Here is a 12,521-nt window from a genome sequence, read left to right on the forward strand (position 1 = left end):
TTATTTTATATTTTTTGTGACTGTGTGGAACCCAGTTCAGCTACTGACTGACTGACTGACTGATTGATTGATTGATTGATTGTGTGACTGCAGTACATTGTTTATTGCTTTCATTTTATGGATCATTAGGTAGTAAAATTCATGTTAAATTGCTGTTTTAGGGGTTGCTTTTAAAAGTCTGGAACGGATTAATCCATTTTGCATTACTTTCTATGGGAAAGTGCACCTTGGTTTTGGAACACTTTGGTTTTGGAATGGACTTCCTGAACAGATTAAGTTTGCGAACCAAGGTACCACTGTAGATAGAGCAGTGGCATGAGACTCAGTTAACGCAGATCAGTGCTAGGCTGTTCAAACATAGAATGAGTCCTCTGCAACTAACTCCACAATGTTATTCACTCCGTTTACTATTTCCATGGATTTTTAGGGTGATGTTGGACCTCCTGGATCTGCCGGGCAGCCTTTATTAGTTGGACCTCCTGATTCCCAACTGTTAAAGGGAGAAAAGGTATGCAAATTATACAGTGCATTTGCAATTGTTATATGTTGATTTCTTCTTATAAAGTACCCAGTAAATTTCAGTGACATCTATGCTCATTTTTTAATGCTTAGGGTCACAGCTTAAAACCCTAATCATAGAGGTGGATACATTTGTGTTAGACTATAGAAAGGCAAGCACCACAGCAGTATCCTGAGCAAAAGAAGTACAGTACTTCCACTAACCCGGAAGTAGCCGCTCCTGGTTGTGAACTTTGCCCCAGGATGTGAGCAGAAATTGCATGCCAGAGGCATGCACACAGCAGGAGGCGCCATTAGCGAAAGCGCACCTCATGTTACAAGTGATTTCCGGTTATGAACAGACCTCCGGAACGGATTCTGTTCGTAACCAGAGGTACCACTGTAAAGCAAATTTGTCCTGGTATGCTGCATGTCACTTGGCCACACTGCAATGGTGTTCATATACTATGCCCACTTTTATCAAGGCTGTTGCTAGCATCATGCCAATTTGCAATGGGAAAAAAGCCTGTATGAATTATGGGGCTTCCTTGGCTGATTTAACTCATAGTTAATGAAGTTGCAAAAAGAAGCGGTGTGATCAAGTGGTCCTCCAAGATGTTGCTGAACACTGGCTGTGCAAACTGGGGCTGATGGGAGCTAGGAGTCCAGCAACATCTAGAGGACCACAGGTTCCCGACCCCTGAGCCACAGTAAGCAAATTTAATAAATAATATGTGTTGTGGAAGGGGAATTATTGGGTTGTCTGTTTTGTTTTTATTATGCATTTTGTGTTTTTTATATTGTGTTTTTATGTTGTGAACCACCCTGAGATCTAGGGGTATAGGGAGGTATACAAATTTAATAAATCATCATCATAAGCAACATATATTAAATTAAATGTTTTAATACTCAGGGTGTAAAAGGAATGCCTGGAACTATAGGTGCCAAAGGATTGCCTGGCCGCAAAGTAAGTGACATTACTTTTTTAAATTCATGAACTGATTTCATAGATATTTTATCCCAGGACTTACTAAAAATGCTTGGAAGTGTTTGGGGTTTTTTTTTTCCAAGCTAGCAGTGGATTTCCTCTTTATCAGTTTATTGGAACATATTATAGCAAGCCAGATCATTGGTCCACCCTAGCTCAGTATTGTATGCACCAGATGTGGGAAACCTTTGCTCTTCCCAATGTTGCTGAACTACAAATTTCATCATTCCAAGCAAGCATGGCCAAGGAATGATGGGAATTGCATTTCAGCAACATCTGGAGAGCCAAAGGTTCCTGATACCTGGTGTACACTGACTGACAAACAGCTCTCCATGGTTTCAGGCAGGGGAGACTTCCTAGCCCTAGGACTTCCTTTATGCAAAGCAGTTTTTCTACCACTGCACTATGGTATTTCCTGCAGACCTGTTTCCTGAGCTGGAATGCAGCAACTGACTGCAGGGCCAAACTAGACAAAACACCACTCATGCAATTTCTGATGAATGGCATCTTGCCCAGTTTTGTCCTCCGTCCCTGTCATTCCCAGACTGTGAAACTATTGCTGGTTGAACTCTGGATGAGCTGTTCTTTGCACAACTATCTTCACTGGATGCTTATTTGCAGGCCCAGTGGAGCCATGGGCGGGGAGGGCACCATGTAGAACATTAATTGCAATAAGACACAGGACAGCAGCATTGGGGTTTAAACATACCACAGCTTTATTGTGAACAGAGGTCAGTCTGTTTTGGCATCGGTATTGGTTGTGTATCCTGAAATCAACCAGCCCAACATCTGATTGATGATTGGCAGGTTTTACCAAGTTTAAGGGTTGCACTATGATGTGTATCATATCCAGGTAACCTGTAGGTTCACAATTTGAGGTGCTATGGCCCATCAATCCCTGAGCTGGGCATCTGGACAAGAAGCACCTCCCCGAGGCTCCTGTTAAGGGGCTACCCTGAGACCATGGAGTGGTCACTGCTTGCTTAGATTAAGGATCCAACCCAATGCCTTATAATCCAGTAAGTTGTGACTATTGCTATAAGATGGGCAAAAGCTTCAGATAAGCCCAGTTAGCCTGAAGGGCAAATTTGTCCCTCGCCCTGAATACAGCAACTGAAGAACTTCCAAAAAAGAGGTGTCGGAACTCACCATGAACACCTTCCTTGCTCTCTTATAATGGCAATGGCGTCCACCTGAGAGGTGCCAGAACTGAGTTCTGGTGAGTTCCTGCTGGAAAAAAGCCCTGCATAGCATGGTCCACACCCCTCCCCCAGTCCCAGATCTATATAGGTGAACCCCAAACAAGTGAACTGTGTAATAGAATTTGTGTTTCTTATTTGAAGTAATTTGGCTGTTTTTTGTTTTGCATAAAAACAGGGTTCACTTGGAATTGGAGAGAAGGGTGAAAGGGGGATTCCTGGCTTTCCTGGATTGCGGGTGAGGAATTTTCAGAATAAGCCAATATAGTTACCCTTTATACATGGCTTTTGAGTAGCGGTTGCCAGTGTGATGCCTTCCAGAAGCTTACTGGACAGAAGCTCCCATGAACTCCAACCAGCATGGACAATGGTTGGGGATGATTGAAATTGTAGTTCATCAACACCCAGAGGGGCACCATGTTGGCTATTCCTGGCTTATAAATACTAGAAAGGCAATTTAACTACTCAAGAACTTTCATACTACCAATGCAATATTTACTTTTTATTATTATAGTCTGTATCAGTTTTGAGAACCTTTTTTTGCTTTTAAAGAATTGTTATTGCAAACCTACTGTAGGAATGCTGGCTGATCTATGCATATCTAGTGGGACTTTTTTTCATTGAGTAAGATAGCCCTGATGTTTAAATCAAACCACTACACATTGTTTGCTATTTGGAGTCTCTCTCTGTGTGTGTTGTTCAAGAAGCACACATTTGAACTTCGCTAGGCACATGGAACTAGACTGTGGCTTATGTCTGATTTTGACATCCTAAGACCACATATCCTGGAGTAATTAAAGCTGAATATATAAAGGAGACGCTGAACCTCAAAGTCATTTTGTTTGTATTATATTATTAACTGCAGCCTTTTATTAATGGGAGTTTGGCTTTTTGATCTTAGTCTCAAGTGGTTTTGTCACAGGGCTGCACAAGATACAACATTTCAGTATATAGCTCAGGATTGTGGGGGTGCTTTCGGAGTACTGTCTTTGGTATTGAATGATTGAGTTTGGCATGTGAATGTTTAATTTTTGTTTTATTGTAAATGATCTAATGAAATCTTTAACTGGATGCAGATTGTTCCATTTATCATTAACATGTTTTTCTGCCATTAGACATCTTGGGCAAGATCTATAAAAATAAGATATTTGAAGTAAAAAAGGTTTAATTTAGTTTCTCATATTGCTTCTAATTACAGCCCTATCTGGGCATCCCCTCCAGGTGATTACCATTAGCATGGTCTAGAACTGTAATCTTCCACAGTTCTAGATTCCTTGGAAGCCTCCAAAAGTAGAGGGAGCTCCCTGCTACAGAGGTTTCCCTTGCCAGTAGACAATAAAGGCTGTGATGGGGTCATGATCATAGGAGTCAACTCCTAGGGGCCGATGACCCTTCACCCCCCAATAAAAAAATTTATGCCCCCCCCAAGTTGATGGCCATTCAAATGGTGTGCATGCACCACATCATGTGATCAATTATGCAGGGTGGGGCTTACCTGGGCCTTCCCAATATTTTATTCAAGTTGGCATCACTGGTCATGATGGACTGGGTAGGGCCTATTAGCTCATCTCGCTCTGAACCTCACAGAGGTGTGTGTGTGTGTGTGTGTGTGTATGTGTACTAGAGAGAGAGAGAGGGAGAATGGCCAGATATGGCCTAGGCAACATTGCAAGGTATTTATACAATTAACTTTTGCTAAAGTAGGGCCAATATGTTGAGATACAGCATACTGAGTTCAATAGAATTTATTTCCAATGAGTTGGGTTCTGAGAACTGTTAGTGGAAGAAAGCATGTGGAAATGAATTTTCCCATCAACTCTTCCCCACTGCAACCTCCCAAAATGTTGTGGGATGGAGAATGGGGGATCACTATGGGAGGGGAGAATTGGCCCAAAGTTGGATAAAGGCACCTTATGCAAACAGAACAGGGATTTATCTAACTCTGGGGTAACCAACATAGTGCCCTCCAGCTGTTGTGGGCCACAACTCCCATCAGCCTCAGTCAAGGTGGCTAACGGTCAGGGATGATGGGAGTTGTAGTTCATAATATCTGGAGGGCACCACATTGGCTACCCTTGGTGTAACCCAATGTGTTCATAATCAGGGTGTTTAAAATACCTAATATTATAACTTTTTGTCTCTGTCCTTTTCCATAGGGGAGTCCAGGTTCTTATGGATCATCAGGAATTCCAGGAAGCAAGGTAGCATATATTTACAAATAAAACATAAGCAATGTCTATAATTTACTAATAAAATAAACCTAATTATAGTGTCCATATCCATAGCACACACACCTTCCCTTATTTTGTAAGATAAATCAGTGCTGGTGTATTTTAAAAACATTTTTTTAATGTTTGGAATTTCTTTTACCTGCTAAACCCCCACAATTTCAGACCTGTTTTTGAGAGTCTGCGTAATGGTGGTCGTTTGGCTCTGAGCTAGCAAACCTTGTCAACGAAACTTAACTTGAAGTGCATGAATTGTCACAGATTAACCAATTTGGGATACTGTCTTACACAGTTATCTCCATTAAGTCCCATTAATTACAGTGTAACCTATTTGCACGATAAGCGTTCTTAAGGGATGAACAAATATTGTTTATTTCAGGGTGAAACTGGAATGGCTGGATTTCCTGGAGAGGATGGGCTTCCAGGAATTAAGGTCAGGTCTCAAATGCAGAAGGTTCTTTATATATCTGTGTTTATAGCAAGCTTACATGGAATCTATTCTGCTCTGTAGAGAGCAGAGGGGTTATTTTAATTCATTCCGTTACCTTTCACTATCGCAGTTAATTGTTTCCCTTGGGCGCCTATAGGCACAATGTTGTTACATTGCAATAAACCTGAAAATTCTTACAGGGGGATCTAGGAGACAGCGGGCTGCCAGGTCCACCAGGACCTCGAGGAATACCACGCCCTGGAATGAAAGGTTTAACTAATATTAAACAATTCAGTGCACATTTAATACAATTCATGGTAACATACAATTATGTTAACAACCACCACATTTTCCAATGATCTCCTACAGGTCTTCAAGGAGACCCTGGAGACCCCGGACCTCCTGGAAATGTGGGGGCAGATGGGTTGACGGGCCCTCCTGGTGCATATGGCAGGCAAGGGGAAGATGGAGCCAGTAAGAAACCTTTTTTATGTTTAGGGTAAAAGAAAGTTCTATCACCAGCTTTCGCTTCTTTCCACAAAGGTTATGCTGACAGATCCCAGGATAAAAATAATCTGTAGCAGCCTTTTCTAGTTACGTCTGTGCATTTCTAAGCATTATAGTAAGAGTTTATACAGAATTTTTTGTGATTTTTTTTTTGATGTAGTGAGTTGGCAGGTTTTAAATAATCATATGAGCAGCAAATGTGTTAAAGCATCTTGATTGTTTAAGGTAATCGCTCAGGTTGAACATTTGCCTTTATAAAGATTTCATTGCTTTAATAAGATTGTTGAAAAAAGGAGGGGTGGGCTAGGAATTGAACAAAGGTGTGGCAAATTGCTGTCCACTGTGCTTCCTCAGGTTTGTGTAGTTATTCCAGGTGGTAACACCCCCAAGTGGTCCATGTTAGACAACACCAGTTCTGCTCAGGAATCCTAAGAAACAAAAACATAATAAGATCTTTAAATTGATTTTCTTTTTTTAGTTTCTTAATCATTCTAATACTGTTGGGTAAACTATAATATACAATCCTGCCAAAATTTGGTTAAAAACAGTTCCCCTTTGAAAGGCCCAATCCTGGCACCCAATCTTAGACAAAAACCTGCTCCTTGATCTTGGGAGCCATCCTGCAAAAATGGGTGATGACGTCTTCAGAGGTGTCCAGATCAGTGCAATTTGGAATGGCCATTTTGATTCAAAACGGTTTCCAAATATAGACAAAAATCCATTCCTCAATTTCAGGAACAATCATGCCAGATTTGGTGATGGCATCTTAAGAGGTGCCTGGATGCAAAGTAAACAGACAAACAACTTTCCAAAATATGTAGTGTAATTTATAATGCTGTATAGTAGATGTAGGTATGTTGCTCAAAAGCATCACCTCAACAATTTGGAGCGCGATCTTTAAAACAAAAGGCTTTCCTCAGTCCATTGGGGGGGCAGTGTTTAGAGGCCATCTTTAAACAGATTGAAGCTTCTTCTTTTCTCCACTTTTTCTAAATAAAACAATTACTGAAAGGAGAACTCCATGTGACTGATGAATTGATAGAACTGTTAAAGATTACTCTTCAGCTACATTTATCTTTAAGCTTCCTACTGAATTTATAGTTTGCAGTTAGCTTTGAACATGGAGACATAAAGAATACGAACCTCTCTCTGCTTTTATGATAACTATGGATACAAATGCTACTAATAAGAGGACTTAACACTTTGTTCACATATGCTGAACCTGCCAATGCTTTAAGACCATCTGGCAATACTTTTATTTCGGTTCCTTTGCTTGCTGAAGTTAGGCAGGCATTAAATGGGAAATGAGCCTTTTTTCCGTTCCCAGTGAAATCCTATGCAAATCCAGTCAAAAAAACATTCCATTTTGTTTCAGTGGGGCTTACTTCCAGGTAAGTGTATGTAGGATTGCATCCTGCACACATTTACCTGGGAGTTCACTGCTTTGAATTAAAGTTCAGTGGTAGAACATTTGTCTTTAATTCAGAAAGTCCCAGGTTCAATTCTTGGTGTTTCAAAGTATAGCTGACAGATTCTTGCTAACTGAAACCCTGGTGAGTTGCATGCTGCCTCTGAATACTAGTTGCTAGAGAACATGAGCAGCAGAGTCCAATTGCACTCATATTCTGCTTGTAGTCTTCCAGTAGAAATCTGATAGGCAGCTGTGGGAACAGAACCCAGGACTAGGTGGGCCTTTGGTCTAATGCAGTTTCTTGTTAAATCAGTGGGACAAAACTGCCATGTCTTAACTTGAGGCCCATTGATTTCAATGGGAACTTAAGGTCAACCCAGAATTCCTAGGGCAAGAAATACTCCGAGACGCAGTGCCATCCTATTGTTTCCAGAGCATGTGCCAATGTTGTAATCCAAACTGGTAAGACTGTTTTCTGCTGTTTTACAACTGTTAAGAAAAGGAAAAGAATGAAATGCCAAAACCTGTGATTTGCAGCTCAATTTTCTTGTGTGCTTTAGAACAAATAGTTTGAAGGTAATTGCTACGGTTGTGGAAATCACTTGAACAGGAATTTGGAGATCAATTGGGCTTCCCTTTCAAGCCATGCCAGACTATCAGAAGGAAATATTAGTTTAAAACATAAGGAATCCATTATCCTGGATAACTGGGCCTTCAAATGTTGCTTGGCCACAACTCACATCATCCTTTGCCATTGGCCACACTGGTTGGGGTTGATGCGAGTTGGAATCTAACAATATCTGGAGGCTCCACAGGTTTCCCATCCCTGTTCTAGAACATTCAGTGAGGTGTAGCTTAAATAATTTGAGTTTTAGAATGCCACACCCCAAATGCAGCTTCTCCCACAGATAGCTTCTCTATGACTTTTACAAGACTCCATGACTTGTTCTTTCTTCTCCTCCTCCATAGGTATCCCTGGTCCCAAAGGTCTATTGGGAGTACAAGGGCCTCAGGGCTTTCGAGGTGACCCTGGTCTCCCTGCTATAGCTGACATGGCACTAGGAAGGCCTGGCTCTCCAGGGTTGCCGGGTTTTCCAGGAACACCAGGAAAGCAGGGCTTGCCTGGACCACCTGGTAAGATGAGCAAAATACTTTGAACATTGAACAAAAATATTTCAACTTGAAGATTACTTACACACACACACCGGTACCTCGGTTTAAAGATGGCCTTGTTTACGAACGATTTGGTTCATGAGCTCCGCAAAACTGGAAGTAGTGTCCCAGTTTGCGAACTTTACCTCGGTCTAAGAATGGAATCCAAATGGGGGAAGGGCACGCCAGCGGGAGGCCTCATTGGGGAAAGCGCACCTAGGTTTAAGAACTGTTGTTTTGGTTTAAGAACGGACTTCCAGAATGGATTACGTTCGTAAACCGAGGTACCACTGTGTGTGTGTGATATTATTATTGACTATAATTCCACTCATTTCTTTATAGCAGGGGTGGGCCAACTTTGACAGGTGGGCATGACAACCCTTTCCAGTTATGTAATCCCTTGCACAGGGTTTCCAAGTCCCCAGCAACCAAATGATCGTTCAGTGCTCGGAAACTGCAGTGCAAGAGGCTTTGCCAGCCCTATGGTTGGCACTTTGGGAAGCATTGAGCATAGGGTTTGCAGAGCATTCTTTCTCTTCCTCCCTATCAGTTGAAGGGGAGCGGAGGGAGAGAAAAAACTTGCATTTAAGTTCAGTTCTGCTCAATCCTGGGAACAAACATGTACAGAACTGAGCCTTGTTCTCCCTCCGATAATCAGCTTAACATCATGAATGACAGGCAGGGGGTTGACAAGTGGGTGGGGTTTGGGGGAAATGGCCTTGTGGACCAAACTGGTTTCCTACCCCTAATATTCAGCAGTAGTAATTTACCAAGCAGTAATAACAGTAATCATTCCAGATATGGGAGAACCAGGCTTATTGCCTTCACTGTTTGTCTTCAAAATCTGGCTTCCATTTATCCAAGGTGGAGTAATACCAGGAAAGCACAATCACCAGCATGGAAGGAGGCTTATGAGGAGGGGCAGAGGCAATGGTAACAGTGCTGCACTCATCAGGATGGTGGTGTGCAGGTGGCAGTGAGATCAGGGTTGTTTCAGATTGGCGGTGGTAGCCCAGCTAATATGTGTGCACCTGCAGGGCCACTGCTGGGCTAGAACTCCCCACAAAGTCCCTCCCTAATACCATCTTGGTGACCACAGTGCTGCTGCCAGGAAGACTTTCCAGCCTCTGCCTCACTACCCTCATGAGTCACCTCTGGAAGAAGCTTTAAGAGGAAGGCGCTTTACTGCTTTCCCCTTCCAGTATGGGCCTCCTCCCCCCAGTGGTTGCATTGCAACAGAGATTCAGCTGAGGTGAACGCATCTGGGGGGAAGCTGAGGGAGAAAAGAGACAGGTGGAAAGAAGGGCTAAATACCCTCCTCCTCCTCGCTGCTTCTTTATTATAAATAATACCCTCCTACTTTGAAGAAGTGAACTTTGAAGGTGGATTGTGGGAACAGTATTTTTGTATGTTGCCCAATGATCTATCAACCGCATATGGAGTGTGTGTGAGGGGGGGAATATGTCTAAAGGAATCTTTATTTACTCCACTCAGTTCTGCGTAGCAAGTTAGTTCTACAGTTTCAGCAACAATTGTTTGAAAACGGTAATGTGATTATGTACTATATAATGTAGAATTGTGTGAGGATAATAATAATAATAATAATAATAATAATAATAATAATAATAATAATAATAATAATTATTATTATTATTTAGTGTTCCAAGCTTCAGGAAAAATGGAGAAGAGGATGGATGGGTGAACATATATCTCCTATTAGGTGGGAAGTGGGCATCACATTGGCAGTCAAACAGGCTTCTGCTGGTGTAACCATCTGGTCCTGTAGCTGTCTAACATGTGAGCTCTAAGAACAAGGCCAGGCTGTTTAATGTTTTTGAAAAGAACAGAGGCAAATATAATCAATTAAAACAATAAAATACATCTTTTGTAAAATTTCAAGGTGTGGCTTGTACTGGGAGAGGGTCTCCTGGACCACCGGGAGCTAAAGGCCGGAAGGGATCACCTGGAGAAAGAGGTGCAAAAGGAGAGAAAGGCAAGTACCTGCATCCCTCACAGAGCAAATGCCTCATCTCAATCAAATCATGTAATTTAACCATGACTGTCCTTGAGATAAAAACACAAGTCATAATCGCTTTGTGAACTTGCATTATTTGTCTGGTCCAAAGCCCTGCTTCCTTTGTGCCTATACAGGGAGTGCAAGTAGCTGCTTATGTGGTTCTGGTCCTTGTGGTGCACCTGGAATACGAGGTCCGCCAGGTGTCCCTGGAAGAAAAGGAGAAGTAGGGTTACCTGGAAAATATGGAAGAACAGGTGATCCAGGCTTACCTGGTGCAGTAGGGCCACCAGGTTCCCCCGTGAGTAACTTACAGGCACTATTTTATATTCTGGCATCCACTGAGCAGATTGATCTTTCCTTTTGTTGTTCATTTCTTTCCTTATTTCTGAGGACTCAGCTTTTATTTTGTCACATTTTGATGCTAATGTTCAGGTGGATCACACAACGCATACTTAAACTGTGGGATTTGCTACTTCAAGGTGTGGTGATGACCACCAATGCAGATGGCTTTAAAGGGGGGTTCATGGAGGATAAGACCTTCAAGCACTACTAGTTGTGGTGCCTGTGTATAATAGTGGTCACTGGGGGAAAACAGCAATAGTGGGCTATTGTGCTCAGGTCTTGCTTGCAAGTTCCCCATAGGCAACTGGTGGTTGGTCAATGTTGGACTGGGCGAGATGGGTATGTACTCTGATCCAGCAGGATTCTTCTGCTGTTCTTGTCAGTGTGCCCTGAGAGCAAAACATTGGGAATGATCTTGATGAAAGGCTCCTGTGGGAGCAGGATGGGGAAAGCTCATGGTGTAACCTGGACAGTGGTGGAGAGACATGTTCCAGCACCCGGAGCGGTGAACAGGCAGGGGTGTGGCTGGCGAGCATCCCGGGGGGGTGCGGTGAGTGGTGCACATCCCGGGGGCAGGGGGGCTGCAATGGCACCCCCCAGGATGGCACCCAGGGTGGGCCCCTCCCGCTGCCCCCACCTTCGTCCGCCAGTGTATCCAGATAACCTTTGTTGTCAGTCTAAAAAGCACAGATTGTGGGAGGAAAAATAGAGCATCACACTCCCATCTTGCTCATCTAATAGATGTTTACTTGCTGTCGGAGCTCAGCTATTTCAATTGACTATAACTTTTTTTATTTTAACACTTGTAAGGGAATACCAGGTCCATTTGGGTTGACTGGTGAAAAAGGTGATAAGGGTGACCCAGCTAGAATAAGAATAAAAGGTAACTATACAACGTACTAAACCCATGAGATTTTTTTCCCTTTAAACTTGGGGACTGCTTCCAATGGTATATCCAAATTTTGTATTGCTTGGTGTTTGTGGTGTAGAAGCTTCGCACAAAAGAGCCAACGAATTGCCCTGGGAGTAATAAACAGTAGCCATCTGTCTGAAGTTCTTTCTCCAAAGTTATAGTCTGTAAGTGCCATAATTAGAGTATGTCTTCCACTTCCTCATTTTTGTGATCTATCAAATGCAAGGAGCTTAGTGCAGTGTGTTCCTTATTCCATGTCCCCCCACTGATCAGCACTCTGCTTTTTATGTCATTGTGAAAAATGCACTACCTAGTTAAAGTGGTACCAACTGTCCTAAGATTCTTGCTTAAGTTTTGTCAAGCATCTCCATTAGACCATCTTTCTGTTTTTCTGCTCATCCTAATTCACTATGAACCACTTTTCATTTGAAATGTTCACATTCATCCACTTATTCATCTTATTGCAAGATTTTCAGGGTTGTTCTTTTTTTAAAAAAATTGACTGAATTTGCACACATTCATCATAGACACCGCAGTAATTTCTTTGGCTAATGCATTCCACAGAAGAGAAGGAGAAGCTAATTTTTTTCTCCTCTCTGATTCCTCCTGCATAAAATCCTGTACAAATACCAAAACTCAATCTTGGCATTCATTGTTTTAAGACAGAACTTTTAATATTCTGAACATTAATTAGTAAGAAAGATGCATTTTATCCAAACGCAGTGTCCTGTAACTTTTTGTAAAGCTGCTTTCTTATTGGTTTGCCCAGTTTTCTAGCAGTTTGGGGGCATTTCCTAAAACATTCAGGCAGCATAGTCTTCAACAGCATACATACA

At 42.2% G+C, this 12,521-nt stretch overlaps 1 protein-coding gene across 3 annotated transcripts in view; it reads left to right on the forward strand.

The window, feature by feature from the left end:
* Positions 1-12,521, forward strand: part of COL4A4 (collagen type IV alpha 4 chain) — a 77,098-nt gene that overhangs the window by 30,187 nt on the left and 34,390 nt on the right. For all 3 annotated transcript variants that reach the window (XM_082221690.1, XM_082221692.1, XM_082221691.1), the window contains 11 exons: positions 428-508; positions 1,412-1,465; positions 2,864-2,923; positions 4,842-4,886; positions 5,293-5,346; positions 5,544-5,613; positions 5,713-5,817; positions 8,231-8,395; positions 10,314-10,410; positions 10,569-10,728; positions 11,583-11,655. In XM_082221690.1, coding sequence (XP_082077816.1) covers positions 428-508; positions 1,412-1,465; positions 2,864-2,923; positions 4,842-4,886; positions 5,293-5,346; positions 5,544-5,613; positions 5,713-5,817; positions 8,231-8,395; positions 10,314-10,410; positions 10,569-10,728; positions 11,583-11,655 — 964 coding nt within the window. The remainder of the gene's footprint in view (positions 1-427; positions 509-1,411; positions 1,466-2,863; positions 2,924-4,841; positions 4,887-5,292; positions 5,347-5,543; positions 5,614-5,712; positions 5,818-8,230; positions 8,396-10,313; positions 10,411-10,568; positions 10,729-11,582; positions 11,656-12,521) is intronic.

This window comes from Podarcis vaucheri (genome assembly GCF_965113315.1).
Source record: "Podarcis vaucheri genome assembly, chromosome: 5".
NCBI classification, from domain to species: Eukaryota; Metazoa; Chordata; class Lepidosauria; order Squamata; family Lacertidae; genus Podarcis; species Podarcis vaucheri.